Genomic DNA, 16181 nt, shown 5'->3' with positions numbered 1-16181 from the left:
AATACTTGTTCACATATGGTGTACTTGATGCATGTATGTAAATCATTTACATATGTATAACTTTTTTTTATGAAAATGCCACGAGCTCCCTACCTGGGAAGTGTAAAGGTCAATCTGCATTATTTTTTCTCGTAATTATCATTAATACTTTATTATCATTATCATTTTTTTCTGTAGATCTGAGACATCAGCAGCAGTACTGTCTCCATCAGCTGACACTAAAACACTGAATCTGTTTAAAAGGACATCCTGTATGAATTCCACACACATTTTGATGCAGTGCAGGACTCGAGACATTTCAAACATCTGAGTACAACATCTGGGACATAGACGTTTCAAACATCTGAGTACAACATGCAGGACTCAAAGACGTTTCAAACATCTGAGTACAACATGCAGGACTCAAAGACGTTTCAAACATCTGAGTACAACATGCAGGACTCAAAGACGTTTCAAACATCTGAGTACAACATGCAGGACTCAAAGACGTTTCAAACATCTGAGTACAACATGCAGGACTCAAAGACGTTTCAAACATCCGCGTACAACATGCTGGACTCAAAGACGTTTCAAACATCTGAGTACAACATGCTGGACTCAAAGACGTTTCAAACATCTGAGTACAACATGCAGGACTCAAAGACGTTTCAAACATCTGAGTACAACATGCAGGACTCAAAGACGTTTCAAACATCCGCGTACAAACTTGCTGGACTCAAAGCGTTTCACACATCTGGAGGTACAACATGCAGGGACTCAAAGACGTTTCAAACTTCCGCGTACAACATGCGGACTCAAAAGACGTTTAAATTTGAGTACAACATGCTGGGGACTCAAGGAAGTTTCAAACATCTGAGTACAACTTGCAGGTCTCAAAGACGTTTGCAAAAATCTGAGTACAACAATGCAGGAATCAAAGACGTTTCAAACATCCCGCGTACACATGCAGGACTCAAAGACGTTTCAAACATCTGAGTACAACATGCAGGACTCAAAGACGTTTCAAACATCCGAGTACAACATGCAGGACTCAAAGACGTTTCAAACATCCGAGTACAACACAGTGCAGAAGGCATGAGACACGACTGAACCCTTGGCACAGGGGGAAGCAGACTGAGGGCCGGGTGGTGGTGGCGGTGGTCCAGCAGTCCCTACCTCTCTCACTTCATGGGTTCATACTGCTCCAGGGGGTAGTGCTCCTTGTGCTGCATGACATGCTCCTTCATCTCCTGCAACTGCTGCTGAAGGTGGGGCGGCATTTCCTGGTACACGTCCGTGAACATCTCCTCGGGGCTGGGCCGCTTCCGGGGCTCTGCCTCCGCAAAGGCCTTCATCACCTGCAACAGGGAGTCGTTGAAACACAGACTTCATCACCTGCAACAGGGAGTCGTTGAAACACAGACTTCATCACCTGCAACAGGGAGTCGTTGAAACACAGATTTAATCACCTGCAACAGGGAGTCGTTGGAACACAGACTTCATCACCTGCAACAGGGAGTCGTTGAAACACAGACTTCATCACCTGCAACAGGGAGTCGTTGAAACAGACTTCATCACCTGCAACAGGGAGTCGTTGAAACACAGACTTCATCACCTGCAACAGGGAGTCGTTGAAACAGACTTCATCACCTGCAACAAGGAGTCGTTGGAACAGATTTCATCACCTGCAACAGGGAGTCGTTGAAACAGACTTCATCACCTGCAACAGGGAGTCGTTGAAACAGACTTCATCACCTGCAACAAGGAGTTGTTGAAACAGACTTCATCACCTGCAACAGGGAGTCGTTGAAACAGACTACATCACCTGCAACAGGGAGTCGTTGAAACAGACTACATCACCTGCAACAGGGAGTCGTTGAAACACAGACTTCACAAGCAACGTGTTATCAGATGTTAAAGATGATGGGTTGTTTTCTCTCTCTGGCCGCTGCCATCACTCGGCACAGCACACACCACTCTGCTGGTCTTTCTCCCTCCCTACAGCTGGTAACAGCTAGAGGCGTGACATGGAAGAGCACCCATAGCACTTTGTGCTGCTATCTCTTCCAGGCCACAGTTCTAACCACCCCGGCTGCTGCGTGTTATTTTTAATCGGTGCCTTTCCTTCCGGAGTTGAACGCGGGGTGAAGTTCGCTACTGCGATGAACTAAAAGTTAAGCGCTGAACACCTGTGCTCTTGCAAAGGGTTATCACCAACCTAAAACAGGAGTAAACGAACTCAACACACAAGAAGACACACCAACATGTGTATATAACACACAAAGACACACCAACACATGTATATAACACACAAAGACACACCAACACATGTATATAACACACAAAGACACACCAACACGTGTATATAACACACAAAGACGCACCAACATATGTATATAACACACAAAGACACACCAACACATGTATATAACACACAAAGACACACCAACACATGTATATAACACACAAAGACACACCAACACATGTACAAAACACACAAAGACACACCAACACATGTATACAACACACAAACACACACCAACACATGTGTTGTATTAACACACAAAGACACACCAACAGGCATATATAACACACTAAAGCACGCCAACATGTGTATATAACACATGACGACACACCAACAGGCATATATAACATACAAAGGCACGCCAACATGTGTATATAACACACAAAGACACACCAACACACAAGCCTCCAATGGAGGGAAACCATCACTCACCCTTTTCCTGGCGTCCAGCATCCATTTTTTCTCCGCCTCCTCGTCCCACCAGCCGGTGTTCACCATGTAGTGGCGCAGGCGTGAGATGGGGTTGTCCTGCTGGTCCCAGTAGCTCACCTCGTCCATGGACCTGTAGGCAGAGCTGTCGTCCGATGTGCTGTGGTGTCCGATTCTGAAATCATACACATGCACACACACCCACACCCATGGACAGACCATCAAACGATGCGATTCAAAGATTTGAAAGAACTTTCATCCTTTTTGCGAACAGTGAATACAATAACAATACGCACACACCGAATCACAACGTAAGTCCAACAATGTCAAAACAGGCATGAAAATACACCAAAAATAAATAATGACAATTCAAGAAGGAAATGTCAAACTTCACCATCTAGATGAAAGGACAAGACACACACATTTCTCCACTTTTATATATGTACTTACATTGCATTTTCTTCCCAACACAAAACTGCATCAACTGAACATTGATTAAGATGACTGTTATTTACTTGGCATCAGTCTATTTCAAATGACATTATTTTTCGGACATTTTCAAGAAAATGAAATCCATAATCAATTGTTCCCATATTTCATTCCCAGTTCTGTTTTCTCTGTCTTCACCTGCTCTTTCGCCTACTTCAACAGGTAGCTTGTGATAACTGTAATAAAATGTAATCAATGGATACGTGTATCTGAAGTTTGTGAGACATATTCTTCTGAAATACACACGAACACACCATCATGAACATACCATCAACCAACAGGAAATACATTTCAAGAACTGATATCCATCAAGGATCACAGGTCAAGTCACACATCTAACGAGGATCACAACAGACGCAGAGAAACAATGCAAGGCAGGCAGGTCAAAAGCAGAAGAATGCCGCATCAGTTACTGACAAAAGCTGACGACAGAAAAAAATTGAGTGCTTTCTTCTGCCATCCAGAATGTTGACAGAAATGTCAGGAAACAATAAATATCAAAATATGTAAGCCACTTTCCCCTTCTGCAACATGCTCTGCTCTCAAACATTATATACCTCGACACAGTAGCACAAGAAAGAACTAATTCTATGAGCCTTTTGTTCAAAATGTCGGAAGCAGCAAACAGCATGTTCAACCACCTTGACAAGCGTGCTAACACATGCAGAAACACAAACCTGTAAGTCATGGCCTCAATGAGAATGGGTCGGTTCTGTGACAGACAGATCTGGCGAGCGGCTTTGGTGGCATTGTACACAGCAAACGGGTCATTGCCGTCCACTCGGACTGTGGACACGCCATACCCTAGACCTCGAGCAGCTGGGAAAAAGCAAAGCAAAAGCAGAGTTATACAGAGTGCAACAACACAATTAGTACTCCATGTAAAAACCCACAAATACTACTCACTTTTGGCTGTTTTTGTCATTCACTAGGTGCAACACTCCATTCAGAAACCCCATGTGCTAGTTACTTACAGCTACTTTTACCAGTACTAGATGCAATACTCCATACGAAACCCCCAAAATACTAATTATTTACATTTACTATTGCCAGTTAGTAGGTGCTATACTCCATGTAAAACCCCACAAATACTAGTTAATTTTGGCTACTTTTGCCAGTTACTAGGTATTGCTTTTGTCAACTACTATGTGCAATACTCCACATAAAAACCCAACATACTATTTATTTATGGTTACTTTTGCCAGTTAGTAGCTGCTATGTTCCATATACATGTAAACCCCCCCAAAACACAAGTTATTTATCCTTACTTTTGCCAAGAGCTAGGTGTGACTTTACTGATCTCAAGCCCCATCACCATCGGAAAACCATGGGCAAAAGCAAATTTGTGTGCTGACTTTCTAATGCCTTAGTCCATGTCACAGCACACTTGTAATCAATGCCAGCTGTGACTGGATTAGCAAGATGAATTTCAATCACTTAATTTTCAAAAAGCACATACCCACAACTTTTTGAAGATTCTATCAAAACCATCAAACGCTTTAGGTCTACAGCGTGATAAGTTTTATTCAATAAGCTATCAAGCAGCTCAGATGTGTGCAACAGCTGAATGGTTGAAGTATTGAACTGCGGATCTGAGGATCCAGTTTGTCCTGGAGCAAGTTCCTGGTGGACTGATGATGGATTTTTCACACATGTTATCTATCAGTCAGGTTTGTTTCAAAGCATGTTACAAAGAAGAAAAAATATATCACTGATTGCCATCAGTGGAATACATATAACTTACCCAAGTAATATACACAGCAAGCTGGACACACATTCACAAAACACAAACACTCAAGAACATGTATAAACAAGAGAGGCAAGGCCTTCAAGACTCACTTGTGATACACTTAAAAAAAAAAAAATCCAAGTTTTTTATGGTTGAGTATAATTTCAAAATGTAATGTTTAAGATGAGAAAGATCAGTTTAAAGCAAATTAAGTCCCCTAGCATTAATTACAGAGTAATTTCCCTTTTTTACTATCTGCACCAAAAAGTTTGCAAAATAAATAAAACTTCCATGCTTAACAAAAGAAGTTCCTGTTTGAACAAAAAATGATAACAATGACTGCTCTTGTTGTTGGGTCAGAATATCAGATCAAAGTGCCAAGTTTAGAAAATACAAAAAATATAAATATAACAGTAAATGCAGTTTGCATATAATTAGACTTCATTTTTTTATTTTTTTGTGCCCATCCCTGAGGTGCAATATTGTTTTAAACAAGATGACTGGAAAGAACTGAATTTTTCCTATTTTTATGCCTAATTTGGTGTAAACTGACAAAGTATCTGCAGAGAAAATGTCAATGTTAAAGTTTACCACGGACACACAGACACACGGACACACACAGACAACCGAACACCGGGTTAAAACATAGATTCACTTTGTTTACACAAGTGAGTCAACAAAAAAAGTCACATACACACAAAAGCTGTGAATACAGAAAATTACTTACCGATGCCATCACCTCTGTACTGGTCTTTGGTGGGCGTTGAAATAGCGTAACCGTTGTTACGGCTGCAAGCATTGGTGAAAAACACTTTAAAAAACAACAACAACAATGACAAAATACTAGAATTTCTTTTCAAAAAAGTGCATGCTTAACATACAAAACATTAAATAGAGAGAAGAGCAGGGGAGGAGGAATAAAATCCATTGAGTCTAACTACACACACACATGCAACAGGCAGCAGACTGGAAATGGAAACAAAATGGTCTTTTTTCTTCTTCTTTTTTGGTGGGGTGGGGGGTGGGGATACAACACAAACTGTGAAAACGAACAGGTGCCAATATCTGTGACTTCCAACACAGGTTATTTTTTTCTTAGTTTCATACTTTTTTTATTTTTTTTAGAGTAAATGCATTGATAGGTTCATTGCTTTGAATTCTGGTGCACTGTTTCGAATTAATTAAACAGGGTCATGAAATGGGCTTGTAATTGTGAATGCAGGATGGCTGTTCTTTTTCTTTCTTCTGATAATATAAAACTAAAGTTAAAAAACAAAAACACAAAAACAAACAACAACAACAACAAAAAAACACCCCAAAATACCCATACAATATTCACCTGTCTCACACAATCAGCAGTGTTTTGTCATACAGGATATATTTCAGTAAACATCTGAACACTAAAAGGATATCACTGTCTGAAAAAAAAAGACACTGAAGACTATCAAAAAGAACAAATCTAACCCTTTAAAAGGTTGTAGCCAATTTTTTTCTTTCTCAGCACAATCTAGATTCTTTTTTTCTTTCTTTTAAATCTGACACTAACAGGACAATAAAACAGACAAAGAAAACTAAGGTGCTCTATGCTTTAATGGTTTTTTGGCATAGCAGAAAAAGATGATGGGACAGTAAAGCAGACAGGCAAAAACTAAGACACTCTATGCTTTAAGGATTTGTCACATCCTAGAAAAAGATAACGAGGCAGTTGAGTGGACAAGCAAAACTATGATGCTCCATGCTTTGATTCATTTTCACATACCAGAAAAAAAATAATGGAACAGTCGAGTATATATCCAGAATACTAAGATACTAAGACGCTCGATGTCTTGTTTTATTGGCAACTATAAAAAAAAAAAATAATGGGATAGTAGAAACAAAACAAAGACACTCTATGTTTTAAGGATTTTTCACATACCAGAAAAAGATGATGGGACAGTAGAGTGGACAAACAAAACAAAGACACTCTATGCTTTAAGGAGTTTTCACATACCAGAAAAAGATAATGGGATAGTAGAGTGGACAAACAAAACACAGACACTCTATGCTTTAAGGATTTTTCACATACCAGAAGAAGAAGATGGGACCGTAGAGTGGACAAACAAAACAAAGACACTCTATCTTTAAGGAGTTTTCACATACCAGAAAAAGATGATGGGACAGTAGAAACAAAACAAAGACACTCTATGCTTTAAGGAGTTTTCACATACCAGAAGAAGATGATGGAACAGTAGAGTGGACAAACAAAACAAAGACACTCTATGCTTTAAGGAGTTTTCACATACCAGAAAAAGATAATGGGACCGTAGAGTGGACAAACAAAACAAAGACACTCTATGCTTTAAGGAGTTTTCACATACCAGAAAAAGATGATGGGACAGTAGAGTGGACAAACAAAACAAAGACACTCTATGCTTTGAGGATTGTTCACATACCAGAAGAAGAAGAAGGGACAGTAGAGTGGACAAACAAAACAAAGACACTCTATGCTTTAAGGAGTTTTCACATACCAGAAAAAGATGATGGGACAGTAGAGTGGACAAACAAAACTAGGATGCTCTATGATGCAATGTTTTTCGGCATACCAGAAGAAGATGATGGGGCAGTCCAGCACAGCTGCAAAGTTGAGAGCTGCGTGAGCATCCCCCTCGGAGGCAGCCCCCTCCCCGAAGTAACAGATGACAATGCGGTTCTTCTGCTGCAGCTTGAAGGCATACGCTGCTCCGGCCGCTGTGATTGGTTTAAACAGGTGTTCCATTTCAGAATGTCACAATACTGGTTTAAACAGGCGTTCCATTTCAGAATGTCACAATACTGGTTTAAACAAGCGTTCCATTTCAAAATGTCACAATACTGGTTTAAACAGGCGTTCCATTTCAAAATGTCACAATACTGGTTTAAACAGGCGTTCCATTTCAAAATGTCACAATACTGGTTTAAACAGGTGTTCCATTTCAAAATGTCACAATACTGGTTTAAACAGGTGTTCCATTTCCAAATGTCACAATACTGGTTTAAACAGGTGTTCCATTTCCAAATGTCACAATACTGGTTTAAACAGGTGTTCCATTTCCAAATGTCACAATACTGGTTTAAACAGGTGTTCCATTTCAAAATGTCACAATACTGGTTTAAACAGGCGTTCCATTTCAAAATGTCACAATACTGGTTTAAACAGGTGTTCCATTTCAAAATGTCACAATACTGGTTTAAACAGGTGTTCCATTTCAAAATGTCACAATACTGGTTTAAACAGGTGTTCCATTTCAAAATGTCACAATACTGGTTTAAACAGGTGTTCCATTTCAAAATGTCACAATACTAATACAACAAATGACAGGACTACATGGAACGTTCACACTAGCCACTGAAAACATGCGTGTGGTGCAGACGTTCTCACTGTTCACACAAACTAAGTGATGTTCAGTTATTTTCGGTGTCATCCTATTTTGCCTGTTTCCCTGATTCGCATACTCCAGATTCCTCTATTCCTGATAAAGGAAATTTTCTTCCTAAAATTACGTTTAAGTAACATGCTTACCGTGACCCACTAATGCAGACTCCGGCAGGGGTCTGACATTCCTGTCCTGTGCAAACTACTATCCGCCTATGCGGAGAAAATGAAAGTAGCTACGGCCGATAACCTCCCGGAAGTAGGTAACCTCCTCTTTGCTCCCCTGACAAGCGCCCTCTTTTTCCGGCAGCCATCTTGACTCCTGTTCCTGTGCTCTTCATATGGCTAAGTTTTTTTTCGTATTTTCTGTCTGTCTGTCGATTCTCTGGTGTTCTTGTTTTTTGTCAAATTATGTCTTCAACCAGGTCACATAATTATATGGCTCGATTGGGCAATCGGGCTAAAATTAAGGCACGATTGCAATTGATTCGTGGACACTTTGGGCCCTCTACTTCTGGCCCTCTCAACAACACCAACCCGCCACCTCCTCCACTTCCTCCGCTCCCTCCGGTCGACTCCAGACCTCCACCACCTCCTCTGGTGACCTCTAGGGGTTTGTTGCCCCACACTCAGGTTAGTGGTGCCATTGATGCCATTTTTATCAATCTGCGAACGGACTCCATAAAAGTGATTAAGATATATATATATACATATATATATCTACATATATCTACACACACACACACACACACACACACACATATATATATATATATATATATATATATATATATATACACACACACACACACATTTACTGCTTATACCAAAGATTTGCATCTGATGTTGATGACACACTATATTCTTATGTGTCTGATTGAAGTTTACATTTGCAGAATTAATGCATCCACATTATCAACATGAATCATGTCATCTCGCTGTTCAAATCTGCAGCATAACTTGCCCTGTCGTCTCCTGTCACCTTCGCAGCACACCACGTCTTCACTCACTCACCTTGTGGCATCTGTGTGGCGAGCGGGGAGGAGATGGTGACGAAGTTGAGGTCCCTGGAACCATAGTGCACTGGCATTTGTCTCCCCTTGCCCAGGTCTTTAGCGTTGCCGTAGCACTGGTTCATGAACTGGTCCAGGGTGAAGCCCCGCCACATGAGTACTCCTGCAAACAAACATGTGTGTGAGAAGTTACAAGGATTTTTTCCCTCCTAAAATTACATTGAATCAAACATACTGACCTGTGACCCACTGGTGCAGACTCTGGCAGGGGTCTGATTAATGTCCTGCACTATGCTACTTCACCGCTCATGCAGAAAAAGTGAGGTAAAAGAAATTTTACTCTCAAAATGAACAATAAATTACTTTACAAAATGGTAACAAGTATCAGGTAAGATTCCTACAGCAGACCTGTGCATGGAAGTTTGAAAGCTGTTTTTAGCCACTACACAATGGCAATCCCACTCTACCGTCCTTGTGAGTCTCAACAGAAACCTCACCTCACCTCAAGCCCATAACTACAAAGTAGTCGTTGGGGGAAACCTGAGGACCACAGACGCAACCTCCCTTCTCCATCTGTCTCTGTCAGCAGCCACTGGCAGCAGCTCACGTGTGTGGAGTCCAGTCCATTGTTTGATGTTCTCATGCCAGTTCTTCCTCTGTCTTCCTCTTCTTCTCCCGCCCTCGATGGTGCCTTGCATGACTGTTTTGTACAGACTGATGTGTCAAGTGTTGTGCCCAAACCATATCAGCTTGCGTCTCTTCACAGTTGAAAGGAGAGGTTCCTGAGGTCCAGCAAGGTTCTTAATTCTGCTCTGTACATATTCATTGGTCCTGTGCTCGATCCAGGGAATTTGAAGGAGCTTCCTCAGGCGTTTGTTCTCGAAGGCCTGGATCTTCCTTTCAGTTTTGGCTGTCAGTGTCCACGCCTCAACAGAAAACCACTGCCCAAAAGTGCAACAAGGAACACCATCAATTGTAAGGTCTCTCCCCTCAGAGAAGTGGACCAGGGGGGAGGAAATTAAATCAGTCTGACTCCGCAACAAGGCCGTAACTGCAGTAAACATAAAAGTCAACCCACTAAAACTGAAGCCGTAGAGAAAAGCACAAAGAACCGCAACAATAATAATGTACATTTGTGTTGTGGCCTTTCTCTCTAAGAGCTCAGGGCACTTTACATCATTAGGACAAGTGACAAATTACGCGTATAATGAACCACTCATGACCATGACCACTCCCTCTCTCTATGTCCCCCACTAGACAATGTCACAGATATAAAACAGAAATGCAAGAAAAACTGTCTTCCATCACTGCCAATAATGTACGTACATCACCTCAATACATGTTGTTTAACATCAAATTCACACAGAAAATGACAAAATCTTACATGCAGGGAAACCCCAGCCATAAGATATCAGTTGGTAAAGCAGTGGCCTCATGGTAAATCTCCTGACTAGGAAGAGATTGTTCATGGGCATTTCGACCCCCACTCCCTCCTCTACCAGACCTTAAGTGGTGGTCTGGGCCTAGTCATTCTGAAGAGAGATAATAAACTGATGTCCCATGTACAACACACACTTTGAGCATGTAAAAGAACCAACGACAACAAAAGGGGTTGTGCCTGGCAAAGTTCTGTAGAAAAATCAATTTTGATCATAAAACAGAAACTTGCAGACAGAAAAAAAGTTAAAAAAATGAACAGTTGGCACTGCACTGTAGCGAAGGGCTCTGACCTGGGGAGCAGCCCCGATTTCAAACACAGCCATCTGTTGTGACAAAAAAGTAATACTGTATTGTATTATTCTTTGTCACAACAGATTTCTCTGTGTGAAATTCTGGCTTATCTCCCCAGGGCGAGCGTGTCACTACAATATATCACCACATATTTGGGGGGGAAGGGGGGTGGGGGGGTGCGCGGGGTTGCCTGCAAATTTATTGATTTTTTCCTATCAAGCGGATTTTTTCTACAGAATTTTGCCCCCAAAACCCTTTTCTTGCCATGATTTCTACTCTGTGCACTGAGTACATATTTCACATATTCACACATGGGACCTCTCTATCTCAACCCATCTGAATGACTTATGTCCACACCGCCACTCCTGACACAGTGGAGGGGGAGAAAAATACTGACAAGTGTGGGATTCAGTCGATCCAGTGCACTCAGATTCTCTTGCTTCCTAGGTGGACGCGTTACTACTTGGCCATTCCTCCGTACCTCACCAGGTTCTTTTTTTCTTTCTTTTTTTTTTTTTTTGCTGCCCCATCATGATCATCTGCACCATTTCAGTGGTATCACTCCCATGCCACTCATTCTGAGTCCCCCATACACAGCAACACCTGGGTTCATCTGTTGCAGTCCCAGTGCTGGCGGTCCACAGGGAACCATTGATGTTAGGTCGCTAGGAGGCCACACACCAGGGGAGACCCTGCACTGCAGCTGAGATTTTGGTGGTGTTCGGCAGTGCCTGTTCTGATAACATACTATGGACACCACCTGCTATGCCCCCTACTGATGACAATAATGGCTTAGTCATGGAGCCAGACTGAGTGAGCGTCTCCCCCAGAGTGGAGACCACCACCACGTCCCTCCAACGGCAGTCCCCAATGAATCCGCTGACACTGAAGACCTTGACAAGACTCATCCCATGCATGGAAGTGGAGGGTTATCTAAACTGAGGTTACTATGAGCTCACCAGCTTCTCTGTACTGGCCGAAGACCAGGTCCTCTGGGTCAAGGGCAGCGGCAGACCCCATGTGTGTGCCCTCCTCCCCGTAGTTGGTCATGTAGAAAGAGATCCTCCCTTGGCGCTGTGACTCGTACAGCACACGGTCCATGGTGTTCAGCAGAGTCATGTCGTGGTACATCTTGGTCACCGTCTCTCTGTCCAGCTGAAGGTACAGTGACGAATGCGTTGATTATTGTCAGAGAGAAAGAATGAGAGGGTAAGAGAGGGACGAAGAGAGTGTGTGTGTGTGTGTGTGTGTGTGTGTGTGTGTGTGTGTGTGTGTGTGTGTGTTTGTGTATGAATGTACACGCATGTGTGTGCACTGTCATGTCATGGTACATCTTGGTCACTGTCTCTCTGTCCAGCTGCATGTACTGTGCAGAATGTGTAATTGTCAGAGAGAAAGAAAGAGAGAGAGAGGAGAGTGAGTGTGTGTGAACGCACACACATGTGTGTGCACTGTCATGTCATGGTACATCATGGTCACTGTCTCTTATGTACAGTGCAGAATGAGTTATTGTCAGAGAGAAAAAGAGAGAGGGGAGGGGGGGGGGAGAGGTGAGTGAGTGTGTGAGCATGCTCGCACATGTGAGTGCAGTGTCGTGTCATGGTACATATTTGTCACCGTCTCTATCTCCAGCTGAATGTACAGTGCATAATGTGTTGATTATTGTCAGAGAGAAAGAAAGAGAGGGTGAGACTAAGAGATGGAGGGAGAGGGTGAGTGAGAGAATGTGCATGCATGCACATGTGTGTGCAGTGTCATGTCGTGGTACATCTTGGTCACCGTCTCTCTTGTACAGCTGAATGTACAGTGCACAATGCGTTGATTATGTCAGTGAGAAAGAAAGAGAGGGAGAGAGAAAGGTAGGGGTGTGTGTGTGTGTGTGTGTGTGTGTGTGTGTGTGTGTGTGTGCACACGCATGTGTGTACAGTGTCTTGTCATGACACATCTTGCAGTGTTTCTCTGTCCAGCTGATTGTTTAGTGCATAATGCATAGATTGTTGTCAGAGAGATAGAAGAAGACAGTGTGAGTGAGAGAGTGCATGTGTGTGTGTGCACACGCATGCATGTGTACAGTCAAGTCATGGTGCATGTTTGTCATTGTTTCTTTGTCTATCTGACCATACAGTAAAGAATGCATTGACTGTTGTCACAGTGAGTTCAGAGAGAGAGAGAGAGAGAGAGAGAGAGAGAGAGGAGTGAGGGATGGAAAGAGGGAGGAGGGAAGGAAAAAGAGAGAGAAAGAGAATGTGTGAGTGTATGTTTGAGTGTATGCGTGTATGTGTCTTTGAATGTATATGCCTTTGTAATAAATACTTGGCGTTTATCATCAGTCGTTTGATCTCTGTTCAATACATGAAGAAACGTGGTATGCCATGGTGTACTCCATACCTTTGGGTCCTGTGTGGGGTCAACAATCTTGCCCTCCCTGTTGAGCACTCTGTACACTGGGATGCCTTCCTGAGCCTCTGGCTCAATGAACTCCAGTTTGTGGACATAGCAAGAGCGAGAGCCGGGAAATTCTGGCTTGTCTTCAAACCGCACTGTGCCATCACCGGTTGACCTGAGGGCCTGGTAACACACAGTGAATGAGTGATACACAATTCTTCTATTAAAGAACATGGAGCATCGTGGCACAATACATCAGGCATTACACTTTTGATCCAGAGTTCACCAGGGAGGAGAATGACACCCCAAATTATGGGTATATCTTTAAAATATGTACAGAGGCACACACATATACACGCACACCAACTAACGAGTAAATAAACTTTTTCGCATCTAATATTACAAAACACTATTGTGAAAAGAGGTTAATCTAAAGAAAGAAATACAAATACAAACACTCATATAGACACATAGATAGACAGACAGACAGATAAATAGATAGACAGACAGATGGATAGATAGATATACAACTTTTATGGACAGAAACAAACAGTACACATATTTCAGCCCAACACAGATGTTCTGGCTCAACTTGCACCTGCTTACATTCTGAATAATGAATGGCACTCTCATTGCTATATGACTTGTAGTCACAGTGGTAAAACTGATTAAACACAACACCCAGCTGGCACGCTGTGTTAGCCTGAGTCACGGTGCACATAAACTAAAGTCAAATGGCCCACCTGAAGCTGAAGAGATAACTCACCACCACTTTGCCTTTAGTTTATCACTCTGACTGTGACTGCTATGTGCACAGAAATAGCAATGACCACTCAAAGGATTACAAATAAATCACAGAAAATACATAATAATATATATTAATTAATATGGTTCTGGGGGGAAAGGATGCCACCAACAGATTACATACAAAGAACTAATTTCATTCATGTAATGTACAGAAAAACAAACAAACAAAAACATTTTCATCAGCAGAGTAGCAGCTTTGAGAAGTTAATAAACTGTTGTTTGTTTTTGTTTTTTGTTGTTGTTTTTTTCTCCTCCTGTGGAGACTGGGATCACTGCTAAATGAATGTAGTGATATGACTGTCCGCTGATGGCTAGGTTTTAAGTGGCGATGATAAAATAATAAAAAGCAGTATCTCTCAGGCATATTCTGTTGTGGGGGAAGGAAGGGGAAGTGGGGTCTGTGAAGGAACATCACATAGTAGTGTAGTAGTTACAGAACAGGGATAAAACAAGCTGTAAAGCTTCTGCACAGTTCCTTCATAGTTTTTAAGGAGAATTTTGAGCAGTCATCCAGTTGATTCTAGGGGGGAATTAGTAGATGGCACTTATTTTAGCTTATGTAACAGTTCTTCTTCATTTGTGGGGTGCAACTCCCACATTCACTTGTATGCAAGTGTTGAACTACTGATGGTGATGCTTCAATAGAAAATATAATCTTCAATGCAAAGGACAAAAAAAACAAAAAAACCAAAAAAAAAAACCCCAAAACCCACAAAAAAACAAAGACAAAACAAAAACAAACAAACAACCCCCCCCCAAAAAAAAAACAACAACAACAAACAAACAAAAAAATCAAAGTATTTACTATTTGGTCTGTTCTCAAGAACTGAATAAAACCAAAAGAAATTCAAACAAATAATAAACGAGAAAACAATTATGAAACTGTGTGCTGTGTTTGTGTGCACAGACAAATGTACACATCTGTGCCAGTGAGGTCAATTTCGACATTCATTGTATCTCTGAGTTGAATTTGGACAATCATGAATGAGCACACACGTGGAAAATTTTACAATAGAAGCACACCACTACTGCACTACTATTGATAACTTATATTTAAACTGAACCCCCAGGTAAAATGCGTAAATTAAACAAATTTAGTTGCAGTTGAACCATACATTACATGATACAAAATACACAAGTATGTGTGCATATGCTTGCTTTTTGTGGTTGTGTGTGTGTGTGTGTGTGTGTGTGTGTGTGTGTGTGTGTGTGTGTGTGTGTGTTAACCATGGCTCCTGATAACTCAGTAGCTGTTCGTATTTTTTACACCAATAACTGTATTTGATAAGATAATGGCAATATCCCAAAGTAACACAAAACAAGCTCATTCATCAGCACTGTACACATGTACCATTGTGTCACTGACAGCTGAAAATGCAACGTATTTTTTAAATGCTACATAACCATAAACGTTCCTTATTAGCTTCAAAAAAGAAAGACACGAGAAAAGGATGCCATTGAATCCTTCCATCAGATACTGCAGAACAGAAAGGAAGCCTGGAGGGATGGGGTAGGGGGGTGTCTTAAAATGCGCGGAGGTCACTTGCAGTCGCAGAACTCCGCATAAACTATTAACTGCTTTACTTTCGATCAAATGCTACTTACACTCGATTGATGAAAGCAAACTGCCGCAGTTCTGGCAACCCGCTCTGCCACACCTGACAGAGACAACCGTGAAGCAAGTCGTGCTATGCTCAGCATTTTGCAGACTTGTAAACAACACTGCCACCAACCCCGTTGCTCTCCAAAGCAGAAGGGCAAAGCTGCACACACTTGCTTATTTCGTCATCATTATTTGTGCTCCAAATACATGACAACTCAGAAGAAAAAAAATCGGAGCTATTATACGATTTTTTTAACCAGTAAAGTTTAGAAACAGTGCAACAATTTCAACCACTTTTATCAAACAGACAATGCTTGTGT

At 41.7% G+C, this 16181-nt stretch overlaps 1 protein-coding gene across 1 annotated transcript; it reads right to left on the bottom strand.

Moving 5' to 3' along the window:
- Positions 1–947: 947 nt before the first annotated feature.
- On the bottom strand, positions 948–16015 carry LOC143295958 (2-oxoisovalerate dehydrogenase subunit alpha, mitochondrial-like). Its single transcript, XM_076607666.1, has 9 exons — positions 15864–16015; positions 13455–13634; positions 12026–12221; positions 9337–9498; positions 7514–7658; positions 5659–5720; positions 3880–4021; positions 2717–2888; positions 948–1337 (listed from the first exon to the last, which is right to left on the bottom strand). The coding sequence occupies exons 1-9, from the start codon at positions 15957–15959 to the stop codon at positions 1161–1163; spliced, it is 1332 nt and encodes a 443-aa protein (XP_076463781.1). The 5' UTR covers positions 15960–16015; the 3' UTR covers positions 948–1160.
- Between the last annotated feature and the right edge of the window lie 166 nt (positions 16016–16181).

Source organism: Babylonia areolata, chromosome 21 (genome assembly GCF_041734735.1).
Source record: "Babylonia areolata isolate BAREFJ2019XMU chromosome 21, ASM4173473v1, whole genome shotgun sequence".
Taxonomy (NCBI): domain Eukaryota; kingdom Metazoa; phylum Mollusca; class Gastropoda; order Neogastropoda; family Buccinidae; genus Babylonia; species Babylonia areolata.
Note: the sequence above shows the minus strand (reverse complement) of the source record. Positions and strands in the feature narration are given on the sequence as shown.

What these genes read in the sequence shown, in the direction of transcription:
- LOC143295958 (XM_076607666.1), bottom strand. Translation starts at nt 15,959, where the DNA reads ATGCTGAGCATAGCACGACTTGCTTCACGGTTGTCTCTGTCAGGTGTG. An exon ending in TGCCCCATCATCTTCTTCTG is followed by an intron (nt 5,721 to 7,513) that starts GTATGCCGAAAA and finishes CAATGCTTGCAG; the next exon opens with CCGTAACAACGGTTACGCTA. An exon ending in TGCTGGACGCCAGGAAAAGG is followed by an intron (nt 1,338 to 2,716) that starts GTGAGTGATGGT and finishes TCCCTGTTGCAG; the next exon opens with GTGATGAAGGCCTTTGCGGA.